Raw genomic sequence first — 24592 nt, 5'->3', positions numbered from 1 at the left:
AATTCGACATGATTTTACTCCTTGTGATGTCCCGCCAGCGCCTCCGATCATTGGCCGCATGAAGGCCAATTATAACACAAGAACGCATTATGCGGCATAATGTTCAACGTTGAATGTTCCAACTACAGCAACGCTTCGCACTATCGAGCACTCTCAAAAGTACTGCTTTCACGTGATACTCGCAATCGATACCGACTCAGTGACAGAAAATTGACAAGTGTTTTTTCTTTAAGTTTGCATTGATCGAAATTTTGTTTATATTATCGTTAGTAATATTATTTAATGTTGAAAAAAATTGTAAGGCTTTCGTTTCGTCGTAGTTTCTTAGAAATAATCAATGTTAATTAAAACGGTGCTAGCTTAGCGCACTCTGCTGTTGCATTTGAAAACTAATTCACGTTCCAATTAAGCTTCAGCATAATTCGGCATTGTGCGTCACTGAGTCGCATTATGCTCTGTAATTGGAAAAGTACCATTATGTGCCAGATTGAAGTAGGTAGATACCGTCACAGTAGTACCGTACATAGTTTTAGCCACTGAAGTAGGTATGAAACCTATATTATTTCAGAAATTATATAGAACAGACAAGACTGTATGGGCTTAGATCCCCTTGCCTTTCCTAATAAGGATAAATCATAGAGTTACTATTCTAACTGGAGTGCTTACTTCGTTTGACATAAAAACTAAAAATATGTTTTATCTCTATGGCTTAAAGTTTATTTTTAAATAGCAAAAGATGTAAGGAAAAACGGTCTGAAAAGAGAATGATTATTAAGTGGTGGTGTCCCTCTCGCACATTTTACAAACAAAAAGCAGTGTTGCTAGCTTAGAGGATTTTCCATAAAATCTCGGAATTTGGACCCCGTCTTCGTTATCAAAAATGGCTTTTAGTGGTTAGTGGATTTTTTAGTAGCTTGGGTGTTGTTGAAAATTATCGAAAAGTTTAAAATCAATCCACTTTACAGGATTTTAAACATTTTATGACAATAATATATCTAAATACATATTATTTAAACGAAGTGACTTAAACTTAACTAGAAAATGTTGCGAGAATTTAGAATTTCCATCAACGTCAAAAATTAAATTGGTTCAAAATAAACGTACAAAGTTATGGTGAAATTAGTTTCTGATGATGACAATTTATTAAAATAAAAAAAAAGTGTGTGTGTCCGCTCCGACGCACGACTGGAGTTTACTGGATATAAAAAATTAAACGAAACAATACGAGAAATAGTTCTATATTACGACAACACGATACACTACAGATTATTAACAAATTAACGAGACACAAAACAAACGACTAACAAATATATGAAAATACAATAATGAGAGAAACGCGCGATCAGTACGAGGCTTTGTGGCGGACTGCCGGCGCAGCAGCCCGGCGTCACCTGCGATAACGCATTTCGTGTGACATGCGCAATCAGGCGCATAACGCATTTCGTGTGACATGCTAGTACGATTTTGGTCCCCATAATTTTCATACCCCGGGCCTATATATGTAAATCGATTCTAAAGGAGTAAACTCCAATTATATAAGAAGTATTGATTATATGATATATATTGATTTTTAATAGAACATCATATATTAATAAAGCTTATTAACAAAAAAATTATTGTTCTATGTTAATAAGAACTCTGTTTAATGGAAAATTTAATGGTAGGTACGTAGATTTCTGATGGTTTTCATGTTGAATTTGGTGGGAAGCCAGATTAATTGTTGGCATCACCGAAAAAGAGCTATGAATGGATTAAAAGAAAAATGGCGTCTATTTACGTTTGTAGTGCGAAGTTAAAATGGCACTGATACAGCTTGTGGCTTGTTTTTTTTTCGAAAATCGTGAAAGTTTCCGTGTAATCATGGTGAACACTTTTAATGTAAGTGGTTTTAAGCGAGAATCGTCTCCAGTTTGTGGAATATCCTTCCATATGTCAGATTCATTGATAAATTTTTACTAGTGTGAGCATATATTTTTAAAATGTGAGATATTTTTTCTCATTATAATATTTAATACCATTTGTCTTGTAAATTGTACTTAATCTATGTCATATACTAAATTTGAAAAAACAATCGTGAAAACTATAATTTTGCAATGTATTTTTCATATTATAAGAGCCATCACGTGGTATTTTTTGAACTTTTTTTATTGTATTGAATAGCGTCGCACGGAAGCATGTATATCATTTGCCTGACGTTAAGCGAACGAGTAGGATCTTCTAGTAAATATGACGTTGGAATTTCTGGAAAATGTCCTATATAAAGGTCAAACAAGAAGAATCAAGTACTCAAACGCAAGAAATAAAAAATACCCCGAGAAAAGCAAAATTACGACAAGATGTTAAGGTATTGAAACAAAAACTTAAAAGTCGCGAAATAGTGATTGTAAATATAAAGTCGATTTTAGATTTATTAAAGAAAAATGGCGATTTTTAATTGAATTGAAATTTAAATTGCGAAATTTTAATGATACTCATGGTCCACTTAGATATTGATTAAAATAAATTATGTATTTCGTTGAAAAAAAAGAATTTACTTAAAATAGAGGAAATGTTATATTATAAGACTACAGAAAATTAACTGAACTTAATAATAATAATATGTATAACCAATATTTTGTAAATAGAGATCAAGTACTATGTGTATCGTGTTATGTGTATTGACTTGTCATTTAAGAGTTATTTAATTGTCTACATATAACAAATAAATGAATTTCAGTTCATTTCATTTTATTACCCATTGTGTTTTATTTCCTAAAATGTAACTAGTAGACTTAATATACACGTGTCATTAAAATAGCACAGAAGTAAAAATACAAACAATTTTAAATCAATTGAAGATGTGAATGTAGGAAAAGAGCACCCGATACGCGCAGACCATGTGTGTTGCAGTGTCTCACTCAGTGTGTCAAATATTAATTTGCACGGCCCACTTAGCCAGTACATTAAAGTAGGAATTGCGTAATTAAGTTCAACATAATATATTATTTAAGTCGCGGTTGAGTATTCGGACGTTAAACACGAGTTTGAGGAAGTTTAAGTAATAGAACTGAGGTAATGATGTTTGTAATAAAACTCAGTGCTAGATTTTCGACAACGCAGCAATTTCCAAAAAAAACCGTCGAAAAAAAGTCACCATGACGACGAAGCAATGTTTAGAATTGAATTTACATAAATAAAAGGTTGCAAGCACGTGTTTTGTATTTACATAGGGTTACACAGAATTACTTAAGGTAAATTCAAAACTTATGCATGTGTATAATTTTGTCCTATAATTAAATTATATATGGTCACCACATTAGACAAGGACACCGCGACCAAAAAGTATTCTCTTTCGAGACCGATTTCTCGGCATTAGACAGCACTCCAGTTGTAGGTACTTATTAACTCCATGGGATAAATTGTACAAAAAAAAAGGTCTATATATTAATCAAATATAATAAGTGTATAATCTATGGTCTATACTCTATCTATGGTTTTAACCAACAAATTTAAAAATAATTCAACCTTAACTTCTTAACTAATAAAATAAAATATTTTAGAAATTAAACAATTATGGACATACCTAAAAATTCTCCTTAAACTAGTAACTAACACAGGAAGAAGTTATTTAAAAAAATGTAAAACCTGAAACTTTACTGCAGAGCAAAAAAAAAAGAGAAAGTAATAGAAAACAGGATAAAATAGAAATATATTAAAAAATCAGTCAAAATGAGTCTAATAAAATGTACGCAAATGAATTCTAGAATATTACTAAATATGTGTAAATACGATTCTCCTAGATTTTTAACTAGAGAATATTCTTACAAAACAATTAAAAGACCAGATCCAAGAACTCTGAAGATGCCGACGCCGGAATCTGCTCCGAATTTAATAGAAATAATAAAAGAAAAAATAAGATTAAATGGACCTATAACTGTTGCTGAATATATGCATATAGTAACTACTAATCCTACCGAAGGGTATTATATGAAAAAGGAAGTAATTGGGGAAGCTGGTGATTTCATAACTTCACCGGAAATCAGTCAGCTATTTGGTGAAATTTTAGGTATTTGGTTTTATGCTGAAACACAGAAAATGTGTGAAGCGAAACCACTACAGATAGTTGAACTTGGTCCAGGAAAAGCAACATTACTAATTGATATGTTGAGGGTAAATTGTTCTTCATTTTTATAATCAAGAATTGTACACACTCATTGCTGAATAATTGATAAATTGATTACATTTCCAGGTTCTCAATAAAATTGGCTATACATCACACGATTTAAGTATACACCTAGTAGAAATATCATCCACAATGCAATCTATTCAAGCTAACAGACTCTGTGTATCACATAGACCTGTAGAAATTGACATGCCACATAATCATGAGGTAATAAAAAAGTTTAATTCACAAATTTTTTAGTTGACAGCTAGATATTTTAGTTTAGCTAATTTCACGTAAGACAGTGTACTGCAGTCTACTATAGTACTCCTTACTATAAAATGCAAAAATGTATTTTGATTTGTATTTTACCCAAACGAGCATACTGTCATTTAGGTAAATCAGAGGCAGCAACAGAAATTTGGAAAGTGAAGATGATTTAAGAGTGAGCACTGGTACCATATATAAGTGATGTGAATATAGTAGCAGTAGCTTGAGTTGGTTGGGGCTTTCTACTCTGCCCTGACAACCTGTTGCTTGGGTGCCCTTAGCGTAGCACTGCAAGTCTGAGCTTTGTACTTGTATACTCCGATAAAAAAGACTATTCGAATTATACGATTTTATAACCTGAAATATGGCTGTATTATAAAATGTCTTCTTTGTATTTTCAGGGTGAAACACTCAGTGGTATCAAAGTATATTGGTATAATGATTTAAAGAAAGTACCACAAAACTTCTCATGGTATGTTGCACATGAATTTTTTGATGTCCTCCCCATACACAAGTTTGAAGTAAGTAACTTAGAATGTTTTTGATTTCAATCCAAGTTATAAATTGCCACCTTATAAAATATAAAAAAATCTCATTTATTTCAGTTACATTATCATTAATAAGTTAAACGTCAATGTTAATTCTGTCATTTAGAGAGTATAATCAACTCAACAGTAGACATAGTTTTAAGGTTATTGGTTCAGTGTATATAAACTCTAGTACCCACTGAGGATCAAACAGGCCGACCTACTGAGCCCATCTGTATATGTTCGTACCTACATATTTCTTATCAGCTTTAGTCTCATTTGCACACTCCCACCCCTGGCGTAGCTGGAATAGCTCCTTAGACTACCAGCGATTGATGCATATTGCATTATTAAGCCAAATAACATGACTATAACATACTGTAATAACATGACATATAGACAATCATCAATTGTACATCATTTCCATTCTCAGAAAACAGAAAAAGGTTGGAGAGAGCTTCTCATTGACATTGATGACACTGGAAAGCTGCTATACAGGTTGTCAGGTAATGAGACTCAGGCCGTGAAGATGCTTATTCGGCCACCCTTGGACTCTGGTGACAGAACAGAGTTAGAAATCAGTGCAAGAAGCTTGGGTGTAGCACGACAACTGGCTAAAAGGGTTGATGAGCATGGTGGTTTAGCGCTCATTGCTGATTATGGACATGAGGGTGAAAAGGGGGATACCTTTAGGGTTTGTATGTTTTTTAAAGTAAATTAAGCTAATTTTAATAATTCTCAAACTTCTTTATGAAGTTATTTGAAGTGATCATGTTATTTCTATTCGACCTAGAACAACTGCACTCATTCAAAGTACATTCAGAGTTAGTTTTTTCCAAATAAATTTCAGCTGTAAAATTAACTTCATTCAGTTGTATCTTGACCTCTACAACATAGCCAGTTTCAAACTAGGTTTGAAAATATTGCTCAGTGATAGGTAGCTACTTGTCTGTGTGACTGTGTCCCTATCATTGGTTGAAGTTGATAAGCAACAGTAGGATTTATTTCTGCATTTGTACAACTCACAGACATCACTTAATGACATCACTTAATGAATGTCACCACCCACCTTGATTTTTGTGGTGGAATTCACAATAACATTTCATAATTGCAATCCCACCCTTTAAATATGACAATCTGTTCATTTTATTTAATGCATTTAACTTTTCATCTAAAAGTCATGTCTCCAATATTACTGTATGAAAAAAATACATCTGTTAATGTCAGGAGGTGACATTTACAATATTTTTTTCTTTTCCTAAATTATTTTACACATTTATTTTTTGGTAAAAAATTCATTCATTCTAAATTCAAATCAATTGGGAATCAACCTGGTGAGACATGGCTATTTGAATTCCAGGTCTCGTTCACAACAAGCCCAAAGTTCGTTCAATGTACAGTTTTATTACAAACTCGCTAAAGGCATTTAATTCCTAAACTTCATATTACAGGCTTTTCAAAAGCACCAAGTTGTAGATCCTCTTGAAACCCCAGGCAAGAGTGACTTGACTGCAGACGTTGACTTCTCACAACTTCGTATAGCCGCTTCAAAGACTCCTGGTGAAGAGAACTATGCACTAGTTGTTGGACCAGTAAAGCAAAAAGATTTTTTAGAACAATGCCAAGGGGAATTAAGGCTGCAGGTCGGTTCAAATAGACAAAATATCATAGCCGGGCACCGTTAATCAAATACTTAACTTCGTTAATTGTCAATCCGATACAAAAAAAGTTACCTTCGTTAAACGTTAGTGTTACATTTCGGAAGAATTAACGCAAGTTAACGTTAATCGTTAATCCATTAACATGTGTGAAATTGCATCTTTATATCGTTGCGTCAACGAACTTATATAAGAAATAAACCATTGTACTTTTTGACGAAGCATGTTGCTGATAACTCTATTTCTGTAATCTGACGAAGCATGATGTGGATAATAACTTGTTGGTTTATGTTCAGGAAGTTAACAGATTAAGAACAAAACAAAAACTTGTATAATTCAAATGTGTAATTTAATCGCCGGGCATAAGGTGCATATTCCCCTTCATGAACATTAACATGTTGAAGTTCTCGTCTGCAAGCGAGGCTCGTTTTGGTGTTAAAATGTCTTTACCCGTGGAAAAAAGACATTCAACTGCAGCGCTTGAGGGCATAGTAGTATTGTATTTAATGAATAGATTTAATCCGCAGATTGAATATCTGTTCCCCGCGGAATGCAGCATCGTTGATCGGCAAAATATATCTAGTTTCGTTTTTTTTTTCACTCTTTGACACGCGCCGCCCGGCCCTTGTCGATGCCGTGCGGTAACTATTCGGCATTTGATTAACGATTAACGGACTTCTGCATATTAACGGAAGTTAACGTGTCCATTAACATTTTTAAAAGTTAACTTAAAAGTTAATCGGTTAATCAAAATGTTAAGTTCGTTAATTAACGAATAACGAGTTAATGCCCGGCTATGCAAAATTTAAACTTATTCTTTATAACTAGAAGTCGTCTATAGTTTTTATACTCATGATTTTATTTGTTTTCTACACTATTTGGCAATATTATCATTATATTGTTCATATTCATATATTTATAAATGTAATCTTTTTTCAAGCAATAAGTACATTCGGTACGGTTAATTCTTTCCTGAAAAGATTATAATTGTCCATCTGATGGTTGTTTGGAAGAGATCGTTTTTAACGATAAGACCGCCTATGGCACTTTTGTATTTAATGTTTTGCATTTGTGTTTATTTTGGTGTACAATAAAGCTTAGTATATCAGTTGTTCGGTTTCAGGTTCTTATTGACGCAGCAAAAAAAGATGAAGACAAAGAAAAGATAAAAAGCGCTTACGAAATGCTAGTCGATCCAAACAAAATGGGAGAAAGATTTAAATTTATGGCATTCTATCCTTCGACTATGGCGTCAATTCTTACAAAGTACCCACCCCTAGGTTTTTCAAATCTAAAACCATAGCCATTTAAAATAAAATTAATGAAATAACAAATAAAAGTGTTGTTTTTTTTTTCAATTCTTGGCTTTCACTCGCGCAGTCCATATTGTCAGCACAAAATCTAACAGAGCACATTTATGCCATGAACCAAGAATTTATCACCTTTGCAAAGAAATTACTCCTAACTGGTTAGACGTGCATATAATCCACCTGGTATCAAATATTCTACATATTATTACTAATATTCCACATATTTGATACCAGTTGAATGCACCATGCTTAGGTGGGTCGACGACCTCACGGCCCACCCGATGTTAAATGGTTACAGAAGCCCATAGACATCAACGTAAATGCTGCCACCCACCTTGAGATAATAGTTCTAAAGTATCGGTTTTTACAGTACAACGGTTGCCCCGCATTACTGCTTCATGGCAGAAATAAGCAGAGTGGTGTGGTACCTACCCGTGCGGACTCGCAAGATGTCCTACCACCAGTAATTATGCAAATTATAATTTTGTGGGTTTGATTTTTGATGTTTTACCTTCATCGTGGAAGTCAATCAAGAACGTTTGCTAAGTACGTATTTCATCAGAAAAATTGGTACCCGCCTGCGGGATTCGAACACCGTAGCATCGCTACGTACGAATGCACCGGACGCCTCATCCTTTAGGCAACGATGACTTCAAAACTCACGGCTCACCTGGTGTTAAGAGGTAACTGGAACCCATAGACATATGCAACGTAAATGCCGCCTCCTACCTTGACCACTTACGTTATCTTTCCACTGTCAGCATTATTTTAGCAAATATCCGTTCATCTATTCTTTTTGTTGCTTAGATGAGTTAGTGAGAAACTTTTTTTGTTGTTGCTTAGATGAGTGGACGAGCTCACAGCCCACCTGGTGTTAAGTGGTTACTAGAGCCCATTGACATCTACAGCGTAAATGCGCCACCCACCTTGAGATATAGGTTCTAAGATCTCAAGTATAGTTACAACGGCTGCCCACTCTTCCAACCGAAACGCATTACTGCTTAACGGCAGAAATAGGCAGGGTGGTGGTACCAACCCGTGCGGACTCATAAGAGGTCCTACCACCAGTAACAACATCATAAAAGTTGTAGATTTTGCACAAATTATTAAAAAGGAAAGATATATTTGAGCTTACTACATTAATGACACGAAAAGTATATATTAACGAATTACCGTAAAATAAGCTAAAATTGAAAATGTAGCAACATTAAGCGTTTCTGAATTTATGGATAATTTACAATAGAGGACAGGAGCACGAGTTTCTGGAGAATCGAGTGATGTTATACGGCGCTACTGTAGCAAAATTCCTGATTTTGAAAGTATTTGTCAAATATTATAAGCATTTTTTTTAATTACATTTTTTACCTTTTTAAGTTATGAATCTACTTGGAAGATTTCATATGTGCGCAGGATATTTGGATCACTGTGTTTTGTACAGAATATTTCAAATAGATTCCTCAAACAACTCTACAAAGAATAATTTCCTAAAGTACATTTCGTTTTTTGACAAAATATTATTCAAATCTAATATCTTCATAAAATTTGTTCGTAAGTTCTTTAAAATGTATGTCACAAATTTAAAGAAAACTAGATAGATCTAGGCCTTCTGCCAAAAACCTGTTCTTGGGGAAGAGACTTATGAGAAATTTAATAAACTACTCAAACAAATGAGCTTCTCTTTTTATTACAGAGTACCTTATTTTATGCACTTCAAGAAGGCCTAGTTTGGACCTCGATAAAATTTTTCAATATCTACAGACTCAATGCTACTTTATGATATTTAGGGGATTTTTTTATTTTTACTTTTAACAAAGTAGCTTAAACTATGTACAGTTTTGTTGAAGCTTGTTTGATTGCCCTTCAAATTTAGATTGGTGCACCAAATACTTAAAATCGGCGATTACAACAATTTTTGCAGTGACTTAAAGAATCTGTCAGTTTTTACGAAGTAGTATCGATTTTTCGTTTCATAAAATTTATCTATTTCATGTTTTGATATAAGTTTTAAGAAAATTAATTTCTCCTATAGAATATTAAAAATAATATGAATATTATGCTAGATTTCATATATTTACATTCAAAGGAGTTTTAAAGACCGAGTTGATATCATCTTTAACTTCCTATGACTGCACAGTGCACCCCTATTCCTTAAGTATATCTGTTTCTTTGAGTGTTGGACATTTTTTGTTTTTATTTCTCGTGAAAAAGAAAAATGGTATTCGATCATTTTAATATAGATTTTGTGATTTCGTATTAAATATTCAATAGTTTGTTGTATTTATCATTAATCTGTGAACAAGAATGTTTTTATAGAGATCATTGCAGTTCGATGTGCTGTGATGAAATGTCAAAATTTTCGTGGATTAGTGCCAGAGAAAATTCGATTTCATGAAAAATTGTGAATTAGACATAATCACGGATTACGACAAATTACTAATTTTTTTCTAGTGTTTTAATTCTATTTACCTAATAGTGCAACATTTATGTTTGATGATTGTGCACATTTCACACTGAAGGTAATTTAATTTCTTTTGTTGTGTGCTATTGTTAATAAAAGTTGTGGAAGCAGTGGGTCTTGTAAAGCTATTTTCAAATTTGACGACCAGTTTTATAAAATATTGTTTGTATTTACATTTGTATACGTTTTTAAATAAAAGAGATCACATACTAATCGAATATCCTAAACACAAGCATTTTGCAGTGTTTTTGATTGATGCGGTAATAATATTCTAGCAGTTTCTAATCCAGCGGATTAAACTAGACATATGGAGTTAGTTGACTATATTCATTTTGCATTCTAATTGAATACCTCAGTATAATACTGACAATCCGTTTTTTTTTGTATATTAAATTAAAATGTCAATTACTGTTTAATATTAGCCAGTCATTCAATAAACATATATAAAGATCTGGAGCTTGATTCATTAGAATTTTTCTTTCTTACTGACTTTGTTGCCAGCCCATTGCTGGACATAGTTTTTCACCAAGGTTCACTGTAATGACTGGTCCTGTGTTACTTCCATCTAACACACTCCTGTGACCTTCAATAGGTGGGTCCGAATTGGGAGACCTAGCCACACTGAGGATTCTCATATGTGGTTGCTTGAAAACGTGGTTCTCTGTTCATGTTGAACTGTACCACATTGCTTGTTAGTAATGTATTCTTCTCTCTAATATAATAAACTAGCAATCCTCAGACCGTATCTGTTACTGTGGTTCTCCGCTAAGTCCCCTCATTCTTAATTTGATCTTCTAGCACAGGTCACTCTATTGATCTTTTGGGTAATTTTGATACTTCTTATATAAATCATTTTGTGTGACCACATCCCTATCCAAACCGCCATTAATAATAAGAAATTAAGACAAAAACATATGTAAACATATGTTGTCATTTTTATTATATTATTATATAAAAAAATTCGGGAATTTGCCCTTAGCATTTAAGGACTAGTTTGGAATTACAAACTTGTATACCTTTAATGATTAATTTCGATTTAGTATCCAGATGTATTATAGTACTTATTTATGTAATAATAATAATAATAATAATTTACTTATTTCTCTCTTAAATATCAACAGAAATTAACCTTATAATTTATTTCGTAGGCCTTTAAATGATAATTATTAAAGAATACACTCAGTATTAAAATCCCACAGGCATGAGTCAATTTTTGAATGGAAATATTAAAAAATAACTTCCACAATGCAGGAATAACATTATCCAATAAAAATCAAATAGAAAATTCCAAATTTACATAAATACTGTGGGTAAGGCCTAATAGTTAACCTATCCTATGTATTTTTTTCTTGAAGCAATGGATTCTGGTGCCATAAGTAGTAGATAACTATAAAATACAATTGAATACTATAACTTCAAGGTGTGGATAGCATTCATATTTTTAACCACTTAACATGAGGTAAGCTGTGATTGCCTTGAGGAATTGTTGTTTGAGATGATTCAGTCATCTCCTTTTTACCATGGTCCTGTCTGCCACTGAAGTAGAGTTCATCCATACTATTTCGAACAGTGGTTTAACAGTGGCGGAACACAGCTTGTATTCCCAGGGCCTTTCTTGCGTTGTACCACTTGGCTTTGGAATTAATTTCCCTTGATTGTGTACTCTGACTGTTATGACATGTTCTTCAAATGAGGCTAGGGGCGAGTAGTTAGCGACTTGGCTGTGCCCTTCGCAAAACTGACATTCATCAGCGACAATACTGACACACAAAAGCAATAACTTTGACTTCAAAACCTAATAAAAAAAGCTTATTCACTGATCCATGCAATAAGCAAAAAATAGGCTAATGCTGGATAAGTACAGTCTGAGCATCATGATAGTAACATTATTAACAGACTGCTAACTGTTAAATTCTAACTAGAAATCATCAAACTGATTTAGATGAGCTTTAGAAAACTAGAAAACAATTTTAATTATTATGTCTACATAATCACTGATCCTTAATTCACTGACACTATTTACACATACGGAAGTGTGTAAGATGGACATTGATTCCGACAAGTATGTTACCAAATATATTAAGGATACTTTCTCATACAAAAAATCATTTTGATGTAATTGGAAAATGTTTTATAACATTGTTAATAATAGAGAAGCTGTAGCCTTATAGATAAGATGCTTAATGTACTCTTATCAAGTGTTACAATTATGCCAGAGTAACCAACTTTCACCAGTACATAAATGTGAAGTAAGTGAATTGAGTTAGGAATTATTGAATTAATGGCTGTGGCCAAAAAAAGAAATGAGGATGGCCGGATGGTACTGAAGTAGTGATAAAGCCAAATAAAGCTGGGGTTTCTCACATGTATTTTTTGGAAATTAGCCAGACACAGTTATCAGTAAAACCCTCGAACACGGATCTGCTCAATTAACCAAAGTCATCGTGGGCCAAGGGATAAGACGTTCGGTGCATTCGTATGTAGCGATGCACCAGTGTTTGAATCCCGCAGGAGGGTACCAATTTTTCTAATGAAATACATACTTAACAAATGCTCACGATTGACTTCCACTGTGAAGGAATAACATAGTGTAATGAAAATCAAACCCGCAATATTATAATTTGCGTAATTACTGGTGGTAGGACCACTTGTGAGTCCGCACGGGTAGGTTCCACCGCCCTATTTCTGCCGTGAAGCAGTAATTCGTTTCGGTTTGAAGGGTGGGGCAGCCGTTGTAACTATACTGAAACCTTAGGACTTATATCTCAAGGTGGGCGGCGCATTTACGTTGTAGATGTCTATGGGCTCCAGTAACCACTTAACACCAGGTGGACTGTGAGCTCGTCCACCTATCTAAACAATAAAAAAAATCAAAAATAATAATCAGTGTGTAACCAAAAATAATTCTTATCTTTAATCACACATTAACCTCCAATTGTGTCGAAAATAATGTGGGCGAACTTAGTGTCATAATGGTTTTTATGAATAAAATATACATTTTTGCTCAGGGTCCATAACGACTGGTGAGAAGTGGAGATGAGTACTCCACCGCCAGTGCAGCTGGAGGTCGAGGTTGGTGATGGCTCAATGGATGACGAGACCCCCGACATGATACCCGCCGACAGGTCAGTTGATACAAAATAATGTTTAATTTACGTTCACCAGTTAAAAATATAAAAAAATGTTTTTGGTTATGAAATGGTCTCTAAAGGGATTTGTTAAAAAAGGCTTCTCAGCAGATTCGGCCTCATAAACTACATCCTATTTCGCTTGGAGGGAGATCCTTACACAGGAGTGGGATGAAATATAGTTCTATATTCTTTCCTAAGGCTCATACCATTTCCATATTTAAGTTCATGAAAACTTGTGTTAAAACGTAACAGACAGACAAAGTTACATTCGTATTAATAATATTAAATTATCTTATTTGCTATTGAACTTCTGACAGTATAAGTAAAGGTAAATTACAAAATCATTCAATGTCGACATAGCATTTTTCAAGATTCGATTTTAATGAAACAAAGCTCTATGCCAGATTAACCTGCCTGTATGTGCATAAAAACTGTTAAGTAGATTTGTAGATGTGTGCGGACAAACAAACATACCGGATTCTACTGTTTTATTAAATATATTGTTGATATATGGAGGCTGAATGAGGTAAAGAGAGTACGCTCAAAAGAAGAGAGGTTTTAACCTTTTTTAATAAAAGTGGATTATCTAATATAGCATAGCGAATATATATTTTAATGTATCTGTTCGTAATCTGTACAACCTTTCATCTTTTATCCGAGCGAGTTGGTAATGTTGCTGTTGGCATGGAAAAATTAAGTCATAGAGTACTGCCAACATACGTGAGGTGATGTGTGAGCTTAACGAATGGGTATGTTTCATACATTTGGCGTTTATTACAACGTAGCCTAATCGTGCTTAACTAGTATTGTATACAATTTTGTTGAGATTTAATTTGTTCACTATTAAATTTTTATTTCAATCAATAAGAGAGCGTTTTTGTTTTATGCACAATTCAAAATATCCAATCCTCATAATAAACTCAGCAAGTATAATTTTCAATATTGCTAATAAGAGTTCGAATATAATTTTTCCAAACAACGTTGATATTCTGCATAGTTATTTCCCTGTTTTCTTGAGGTCTCGACCTCTTTGACTACGGTTTTTAAAATAACGAAAATTTTAAATTTTGGCATCATCGATACTTATTATATTAACTCTGATGTCGGGAAATAAATACTAATGTCACGTAGCAGCAAATACTTCAAAATCAAATCTAAATGCACTGGTTTTTTATTGTCTTTGTATTTTTTTCGACGTTTCGGATGCTTTCAAACCGCGAGGTTAAACCGTAACAGTAGTTTTTAATAGATTAAAAAATAATGAATGAACGCATTTTTAACTATGGACGATTAAAACTCCCAAATACCTAAGAAAATACTGGTTAATTAAAAAGAAAAAATTATCTGGTCATAGAAGCAATATTATTTGAAAACTTTAATTTTCTTGTAGAAGATCCCAACATACAAAACATACATCATTCTAATTAAACCGCAACCATAGTTTAGTGCACGGTAATCTTTTCAATGACACAAACGGCTCTATTTAACAAAGGCTTAATTCATAGAAAGAGAGGACAGTTCAGTTCATAGCACAATTTTTCTTGTCCCACATATGCTGATGGTCATGAGAGACCATTTTAGCGTAGCCTTAACTAGTAGGTGAGCTCACCGGGCTCAAACCTGACGTCGTTGCTAACACTAACCCTAGCAAGAGCAGTGCTTCGCAGAATCTACCGCCGGAACGGAAACGCGACCCACTGAGAAGATCCAGCGAGAAACTCAGTGGGCTGTGTCTGTGGGTTAATTTACTCGCCGAGCCCTTCGTCGCAAGCGACGGGTTCGACAAAAACGATGACCGGAACTCATAGCACACCTGATAGGTCTATATTCATCTCTCGATCCGCTAACCGCTTAAATTTTCTAAACTATGAATTAAATCAATAGTAGATTTTTTGCAATATCGACCGTCTCTGGCAGGCTATCAACTAATACACGTAATGATAATTTTACGTAAAGTTCAATGACCTGATTACAAAGTGATACATCTAACACCTGTTTAAAATCAAATGTTCATAATTTAAGATATGATAAGCGAGAAGATAATTTAATTACTTAGTAGGTATTGTGTTTTTCTTTTTAAATTTCCGTCGTCTAATCTGCCGTGCGCTCAGTTTGGAGGGTAGGACAGCGAACATTACAATAATGAATATACGAACCTACAATATAACTCGTCTGTAACGAGTTATTATCATACGGCAAGGCCCTTAAAAAACCTGTTCACCCATTAAATTCGTGCAATTAAATGAACAAAAAAAAAACAAATATAACCAAAGTTGAATACCATTTCGTGAATAACAAACATTATCTTATTTTTAAACAAACTATAGGGAATCACGACTTTTATTGTCATTATCTTACCATTTGGTTACTGACCTCGTCGACAACTACGCGTAAAAGTATGAAATCGAAAATATCCTATGTCTATAAACTATTGAGTATTGAAAGAAGTGCGCGTGCGCGTTTGGGATGGTATGACCATGTGATGAGACGAAATGACAATGAGGTTGTTCAGCGGGTTTTAACTACGAATGTGCAAGGCTTTAGAGGAAGAGGTAGACCTAAGAAGAAATGGATGGATTGCGTGAAAGACAATATGTGTAAGAGGGGAGTGAGCGAAGAAATGATATATGATGTAGCGCGAGCGAGGAGGGCAGGCGAAAACATGTTGCGCCGACCCCAGGTGACTGGGAGAAGGGCAGGAGAATGATGATGATATTTTAAACTATTTGACTATATTCGAATGATTTCTGTGTGGCCTTGAAATATTACACCAAACACACAGATACATACATGGTTCTATTTAAAATGATACTGTCGCTCTTCACCCCTATGTATAAATTTTACGCTAAGGCACAGCGTGTTGATTTGAAATTCTTAAAAGGATGAATTGCAGCGTTTTTATACATGTTTGTACTTTTTTAATATATACTGAAATTTTACATGCTATTTAACAATATTAGCATTTTGTCATCCATAAAACAGTCAAATTGGACGTTTCAGCTAACACTACTATCTCGTTATTTCGATGCTTTTAAGTTGTTGATGCTTTGTTTTTCAAATAAATAATTAACGAACCGATAATAACTCTTATCAGTTTCAAATCGTAGGTTTATTGCCTATCTTCATTATACGAACCAAGCGCTTGGTACTAATTTATCTATGTTTTAGATCACAGATTATGCAGTTTAAAGCTTACCAACATTGTTTGTGAAGATTACTCAGAAAACTATGCTCACGACCCATACCTAAGTTTTATCAGTCATATTGATTTTTATGCTTCCGTCTTATCGTATTTTTCAAGACTATCCAAACGGTTACAGTTTACTGCAGACAATGCTTGTGTGTAAACAAGACTTATTAACCCAATATTTCTTTTGCTTACAATATATGCTTTCTAAAAAAACACAATGTTATACTATTAAAGTCTTTTTTTTTCTTCCGTGAAATATGTTGCTTAAAGAGTTATTAAAAGCTATATGCTGTAAAGAGAAAAAATGGGATGCAGATGAATTGCGATTTGGACAAGAGATCCTAAAGTAAGAAAACAAGATTTTTTAATTAGTGCTAGATAAATTATAATTTTACTGATAACATATAATTGATTTTAATTATGACATTATACAGTTTTTGAGATCATCATTAAGACCATGAATTTGTGATTTTATCGTCTAGATTAATTAAACTGATTTTATCATTTACACAACACCAAATAAAGTGTAGTTTTTTGTATTTTTCTTGGAGTTTCGACTATAATTAAGACCTAATGTTTATTGAAATGTTGTTCTAAAAGGGTCTCATAAATCGAATACATTAGAGCCAAATACATTTAGCATTTTTTATCTCTAATGTCGAAAATTACTAACCGCCGTGAAAATGTGGTAGTTTTTTTTCCTTTGGTATTTGTATTAGTGATCGTTCGATAAGTAAATGCCTCGAACCTGTACCTTAGGTTCAAGGTATTTATCATTATGTATTCAGCATTATGTGAAATGTTTTATCGAATGCTCTTGGTTCGTAGTCCCTTAATGATTCTACAATGCCACCGCCCATTAAACCTCTAGCTTATCTGACAGCATAAGTAATAACAAATAAAATTTCAGTCTCTATTGTTAAATACCAGTTCAAGATACGTATCTGTGGCCTGAGCTAAAAAAATATGTCCGCGGTACGGTACGGACCACCACTGTAACCATTAATGTTATTTATGCATGTCAATATCAGCTGATCTGGTATCATTAGCAATAAATAAATGAATCGAGTTTCATAGACTATTTGAATGGTCTGTGTGCTTAGTGCGAGTTTTTTAACGTTCTCGACAGCGTAAAAGTTAATTCAAAAATTGTATGCAGTTGGAACAGCGCCCCCAGCGGTAAACGTAGGCAAACGTTCCAACTGCATACAAATTTGAATTAACTTTTACGCTATCGAGAAAGTTAAAAAACTCGCACTAAGCACACTGGTCTGATGGTATGGTCCGATTTAAAAAATATTCATATTTGTACACCTTTAGTGTCGTCCCTGGTACTATAGTAGATATATCATGCATGTCGGGATCGTTGACGAAAACCAATCTGAATTTTTCTTTTTATTTTTTTTATTGCTTAGGTGGATGGACGAGCTCACAGCCCACCTGATGTTAAGTGGTTACTGGAGCCCATAGACATCTACAACGTAAATGCGCCACCCACCTCGAGATATAAGTTCTACGGTCTCAGTATAGTTACAACGGCTGCCCCGCCCTTCGAACCGAAACGCATTACTGCTTCACGGCGGAAATAGGCGGGGTGGTGGTACCTACCCGTGCGGACTCACAAGAGGTCCTACCACCAGTGAGAAAGTCTGTGAGTGTCTATCAAATTTTTCTGTTAATCCTGCACTGGATATATAATTTTTGAATACGACATTGACGAAGTTGTATAAAGATTGAGGTCATTTAGGTAGTAGTAATGTGTAAAACTGTATTTGTTGCTGTCGCTAGATCAAAATAGTTTAACGATCAAAAACATTATCAGCAGTAGGTAAATAAAATCGTCTGTCTAGAAGTTGTTTTTTTTTTTCAATCGATTTTATCGATTTTATTATACGCAATTTAGTTTAAAGATTTATTTGTTTGTGTTTAATAGGTATTGCTATTTATTCTACACATTTTTATTGTTAATCGATATTTTTAATCTAAAATTGTAAATATATATTTTAAATGCGTATGTACCTGTTTTTGTTACAAAAACGAAAGCACACTCAACAAACACATTTTTTCTTTTGTGTCGACGCTGATCGTTTGTTTGAATAATAAAAATTATACATGTATAAATAATTAGAAGCCATTTTTATAGTAAAATGTATTCTCATTTTAACGTCAGTCAGAAGCTAGTGGTTAGTTTGGTGAATACCTGTGCAGATAATGATTCGAATAATTATGAAGGGATTCATAAATTACTTCAAGGTATTCATAATACATTTAGAACCATTAAAACCATAATATATTTAAACATTTTTCTTACGGCTTGGGTACGGAACCCTAAAAACATTTCATATTAACAACATGCGTTTAAGCAATAACAATACTACAATCTAAGATAGTTGACTTGTCGATGACCCGAAAGCTATTTGTTGAGTTTCTAGGTGAACTTTCATGAAAGCTCAATAGAGGATACACAGTAGCTTTGATTTGAATTTGTAAATTTATTTAACGTTATGGAAAATTACAAGAATAACTTAATTTTTGTAAATGCCACTTGTTAAGGCGACCCACAAGTTACCAAGTCACATCATATAATCATAGATCAATCGATAATACGAGAGCCCGTATTTTTTTGTCAAGTAGTGTGTTAATTTGTTGACTAATTCAATTTGACTTATTAAGTAGTTATTAAAACTCATTTGTTTTAGCTCACGTTGACCGATGACTATTTGTCTAAGCCAAGTATCGCTGTTTTTAATTTCCCTTTGCTTTAACTTTCTGTAACTTTTTCAAGTGTTCACGATTGTTTTGGAAGTCGTATAAAGTAATGTTTTGCACGCACCTTTTGCTCCTAAACTGGCTTTAGCGCGAAACGTTGTCCTCAATCGATAACTAGGCTGTGTATATATTCTTTTATTATTTGATGTAATGCGAATTATTTTCGCACATTGCGGTATTCAGGTTGTGTGCGGACGTTTGCACACGATGTGTTTAATTTCGTTTTTCGAACTGGGGTAATGGTTTTGCTTGTGTTATAATTTAGTGCTAGGCTAGATATTTCTAGTGTGCGTGTGACGAGCCTGTGTGACCTTATTAAATAAAAGTGACAGTATTTTTATCCACACACACACGCACACCCAAACTAATAATAATAGAATACGTTAGAACAAATTGTCTGATTCATCGTTTTATTTATTTTCTTAACTTAATTCTAATTCTTCTTAATTTTATTTACGACGCCCTAATGACTTTGATCTCATGCTTCGAGTGGGTGACTGCATCTAAGCAGTAGTATTTCAGTTACTTACCATTTAATACTTGATCTCTCGTGGGCTAACCAACGTCAAATTAAATAAATAATTAGAACAAAAATGAAAGTATATGGCACTTTAAAACGGTTTTAAACAAGTGTCATCTTAACTTGGTCAAAAAGCCTATACTTCAAATACAGTATGATACATTGAAAACCAGCGTGCGCATTACGAAATATGTTGCAATTCGCTTTCTAACTATGTAAATAACAGAGGCGGATAGCGGCGTTCATAAATTTAAATTTAATTCATATTAACATTGGTCACCTTAAGATTTTTAACTTATCTGACAACCTTTAAAAATATCTTAATAACAGATATCCAAGATCGTAACGTCTTGTTTTTTTTTTTTTTCTAATATAAATAGACAGCTCATCCTCAGTGGCTCTCTGCCAAAATACGTACAGTACATTGTTTACCTGCGCTTCAAACAGTTGTCCAGCGTTCATTAAGAGTTTTTGGTTACCGTATTCGCGAATACAAATTCTTGTTTTTAGCCAACGATTCTCTATCAGTGTTTAGATGATCTCATTACGAACCTCATTCTCGTTAGGTATATTGTGCTTTATTTGATCATACAGGGAAGCAAATATAAATGAATATATCAGAACGAATAAACAGGAAGCAAGCCCGTGTCTTGGGACCAAAAGTGGTGTGAGTCAATTCTCAAAGTATTGAAATGTGGACGTTTCAATCATCCGGTATCTACTTGCCAATTAGACGCTCGGCCAAATCAAAGCGCGGATCATTATCACATCAACCAGGGTCAGATGCATTTAAAATATTATTATCAGTCTAGTTAGTAAACTAGACATTGAGTGGAAGGGTGTTCAAGCACTCGATACGTATTGAGAAAATGTAGTTTTTTTCTACTGTAATCATTATTTATTTTCGTTGTCGTGTTTTTGGGCCATGTGAGACGAATAATCGAACCAATAACAAATTTATATCCTACTATAAAGTGTTTACTCTAAATGTTTAATGTTGCGGAGTGAAAATGAGTGACGAACCGGTCTCTAACAGGTACACGTTGCCGGCTCGCGCTGATGCTGTAGTGGAACTATGGCGGAAGAATCTGCAGGAGGGTGTACTGGCGCCCTCGCACTTTCAAGATCATTGGCGCGTCACCGTTCCGAGAATATATTCGCCACAACCCAACAGAACATGTTTGGGTAAAGTACATTATTATACTTTTCGCTTTGTCTCCAAGAATAAACTTATTAATACCATTAGCACATCGACCCGAAGTGTTTTTTGCACCAGATATCGTCCTGACGGTGTTTTTTGTTTTTAAACCGTGAGGGACCCATGTCACCCCTTCACATATCATTTTAGCGCTATCTATATAGGCGATCTCATGTTCCTTTTAATATCATGACCCCTTAACTTTTGAGGGGACTCTAAGAAAAAAATTCGAAGAATGTATTATAATTATTAATGTTTAATTTGCTTCAATCTGGAATTTTCGATACAGACTGGTCTTTCGACGAGGAACTAGCTGCCAAATTGCTCATCCAACCCCTAGAACAGTTCATATGGGGTACAACAGAAGGATCTCAACCGGGTCCCCCTCGTCGCTCTACACTCTGCGGACGGGTGTTCAAACAAGGCGAACCTGCATATAGTTGCAGAGAATGTGGTGAGTTATTATTACGTACTACACGATACACGATACAGTATGATATTTTCTTACACGATCCTGTGGAACGAATGGTAAACAGTCGACGTCGCCTTAAGTATGTCATTACGGATCCTCCCGATCCATTAACGCTGTTTTTAGGTACCTCGAGCACCGCTGACCGTCCGAGTAAATTAACCCATAGACACAGCCCACTGAGTTTCTCGCAGGATCTTCTCAGTGGGTCGCGTTTCCGATCAGGTGGAAGATTCTGCGAAGCACTGCTCTTGCTAGGGTCAGTGTCAGCAACACTCCCGGTTTGAGCCCGGTGAGCTCATCTACGCGTTAGGGCGCAGCTGAAATAGCCTCTCAAGTCTATCAACATAGGTAAAAAAAAGATATTTTCCTCATAAAACTAGTTTTACACAAATATTGTAATAATATTTTTATTTTTCATCACACGTAAACAGTTCCAGCGTCTGTTATTTTGTCTATTTTTGCGCAATGTAATCAGATTTAATCATAAAAAAGAGTTTGAGAACCATTAATGCGTTATTATTGTAATTTAGATTAGGAGGTCAAACACTTTTATCTATGGACGAGTCATTCACCTTATGTTTGGTGACCAAAGCTTCTAGTAACGCCTTAGTATCAGATGGATCTTGAGTTTCTCTGTCTATCATCATAAACTTCGATTTCAGGCATGGATAACACTTGCGTACTCTGCGTGGAGTGCTTCAAGGTATCAGCTCATAGACACCACAAGTACAAGATGGGGCAGTCCGGTGGCGGCGGCTGCTGTGACTGCGGTGACGCCGAGGCCTGGAAACGGGATCCATTCTGTGATTTGCATGCTGTGAGTTGAGTTAAGATAGATTTAGACCTGTTCCAAACCCGCAAAATTATAACTTGCGTAATTACTGGTGGTAGGACCTCTTGTGAGTCCGCACGGGTAGGTGCCACCACCCCGCCTATTTCTGCCGTGAAGCAGTAATGCGTTTCGGCTTGAAGGGTGGGGCAGCCGTTGTAACTATACTGATACCTTAGAATTTATATCTCAAGGTGGGTGGCGCATTTACGTTGTAGATGTCTATGGGCTCCAGTAACCACCTAACACCAGGTGGGCTGTGAGCTCGTCCAACCATCTAAGCAATCAAAATGAAAATACATTTAAGCATTTCCGATGTTCCGAATGTCTTTTAGTAAATCGAGATACTAGAGAACTAAAGAAATTAGTGGCATTAGAGAAATAGGCTAGATGGTTGTGTCTCGAGCGTATTTTTTTTATTTATTTTTTATTGCCTTTGTAGGCAGACGAGCATACGGCCCACCTGATGGTGAGTGGTTACCGTCGCCCATGGACTTCAGCAATGCCAGGGGCAGAGCCAAGCCGCTGCCTACCGCGAAGTACCGTATTCACATCTTGTCTGATGCTGCTGAACTATGTGCATAATAAAAAAAATGTCAATTGTATTTGGGTTAAAGTTATGTGCATTGTTTTGTGATGGCCTTCAATTGAACAAGAAATTTAAAATGAAAACCGAATAGTAATAAAAATGTGCAGATAACGCAAGCTTTCACTATGGCCTTGGTTACTGAATTTCGTGTCACGGTTATATTTTATCAATCGCATGCAGTTTGCCTATTCGGTATAGCTTGCTTGATTGATGGTCAAACAGAAAAAATGATTGGGGCTTATAGTATATATACCTAGTCAGGTCATAAATTCTGTCACATGTTTAATGTAAAATAATTGAAACAAGTTTATTCATTATGTAACCATTCATATACCAAAATGAACTTAACAAAACATAGATTCTTATGACACTAAAGTTTATTCAAAATGACCTCCGTGATTTCGAATTCTTCAATCTGCGTGGCCAGTCGTCTATCGCAGCACGAACGAGGTCCATGTCAACATCGGCGGCTGCCTTAATCAAGGATGTCTTGAGTGACTCTAAATTGGGATGAGGCTTTGAGCACGCCTCTTTTTTTTTTTTTTTAAGAGATTTTATGACCTGGTAATTGAGACCTTTAAGTCATGTCTTATTTTACTTTATATTCTTAATTTTATGAAAAATGATAATATGGAGTGAAATGAAATGAAGATGATTAATTTGAAACATTAATCAACTGGCATGAAATTTAATGAAATGAGATGATATGGGATGAAATATAATCGCAGTAAAATGGTGGTCATTTACTGAGATTTTTTCAGTGGACTTTTTGGACGAACCCGAGAAGTTACGTCCAGCAGCTTTGTTTCATTTTCCCACATTTGTGCACTTTCACAGATATTAAACAGTTAATAAACCACCGTTATTACACATTTAAACCTGAAGAAATACTAAATAGACAAAATAAAACAAATCACACAACTTCACTCCTCGCGTTCCCGCCAAAAAGTCTGAGCACGCCTCTTCCTCCAAGTGTTGCCATATCTTGTAATCTAACGGATTCAAATCTGGACTGGAGGAGGGCCAGTCTTCGTGCCGGATGAAGTCGATTTCACGCGCCGCCAGCCAGTCTTGTGTGCTCTTAGCTCTATGAGCTGGCGCCGAATCTTGTTGGAATACCCAGTGCCCGTTATTGAACATGGTATGAGAAACAGGTTCCACAAGGTTCGTCAGGACTGTATTTTGATACACAACTGCATTCGTTTTTACACCTTTCTCACAAAAATGTACCTCTGTTAAGCCCCAATAAGAAACTCCCAACCATACCATGAGCGAGGATGGAAAATGACCTCGTTGGACACGCGGAATACGGTTGCTCGCTTTTTCACTACTGTGTGCGTACACCTTATCATTTTGTTGTAGCTCTCTTCTACGGTGAAAATTTTTTCATCCGAAAAAAGAATTTCCCGATATTTTTTTCCCGCGTACCGCTTCAACAAAGCGCGGCATCTCTTCAGTCTCAGGTCCATTAGACGAGCATTCAAACGATGTCCTGTTTTTCTTCGATATGCCCGAAGCCCTAAGTCTTCA

At 34.9% G+C, this 24592-nt stretch overlaps 2 protein-coding genes across 5 annotated transcripts in view; both read left to right on the top strand.

Annotated features, from left to right (window-relative positions):
- Nucleotides 1-638: 638 nt before the first annotated feature.
- Nucleotides 639-7935, top strand: LOC101742577 (protein arginine methyltransferase NDUFAF7 homolog, mitochondrial). The gene is made up of 6 exons (XM_004922612.4): nt 639-4149; nt 4229-4369; nt 4813-4932; nt 5372-5632; nt 6390-6581; nt 7720-7935. Exons 1-6 carry the CDS (start codon nt 3709-3711, stop codon nt 7897-7899), a joined length of 1335 nt encoding a protein of 444 aa, XP_004922669.3. The 5' UTR covers nt 639-3708; the 3' UTR covers nt 7900-7935.
- A 1954-nt stretch (nt 7936-9889) lies between these two features.
- Nucleotides 9890-24592, top strand: part of LOC101735857 (E3 ubiquitin-protein ligase UBR1) — a 44468-nt gene continuing 29765 nt past the window's right edge. For 2 of the 4 annotated variants that reach the window (XM_038015233.2, XM_038015230.2), the window contains exons 1-5: nt 9890-10422; nt 13373-13489; nt 21011-21159; nt 21462-21626; nt 22307-22461. In XM_038015233.2, coding sequence (XP_037871161.1) covers nt 13401-13489; nt 21011-21159; nt 21462-21626; nt 22307-22461 — 558 coding nt within the window. In that variant the 5' untranslated portion in view covers nt 9890-10422; nt 13373-13400. The remainder of the gene's footprint in view (nt 10423-13372; nt 13490-21010; nt 21160-21461; nt 21627-22306; nt 22462-24592) is intronic. The other 2 variants (XM_062672078.1, XM_062672077.1) reach the window with 2 other exon arrangements.

The sequence above is a fragment of the Bombyx mori genome, chromosome 14 (genome assembly GCF_030269925.1).
Source record: "Bombyx mori chromosome 14, ASM3026992v2".
In the NCBI taxonomy this organism is placed as follows: Eukaryota; Metazoa; Arthropoda; class Insecta; order Lepidoptera; family Bombycidae; genus Bombyx; species Bombyx mori.
The sequence above is the reverse complement of the archived record's forward strand: the minus strand, read 5'-3'. Positions and strand labels throughout refer to the sequence as shown.

What these genes read in the sequence shown, in the direction of transcription:
- LOC101742577 (XM_004922612.4), top strand. Translation starts at nt 3,709, where the DNA reads ATGAGTCTAATAAAATGTACGCAAATGAATTCTAGAATATTACTAAAT. An exon ending in TACTAATTGATATGTTGAGG is followed by an intron (nt 4,150 to 4,228) that starts GTAAATTGTTCT and finishes TTACATTTCCAG; the next exon opens with GTTCTCAATAAAATTGGCTA. An exon ending in ACATGCCACATAATCATGAG is followed by an intron (nt 4,370 to 4,812) that starts GTAATAAAAAAG and finishes TTGTATTTTCAG; the next exon opens with GGTGAAACACTCAGTGGTAT.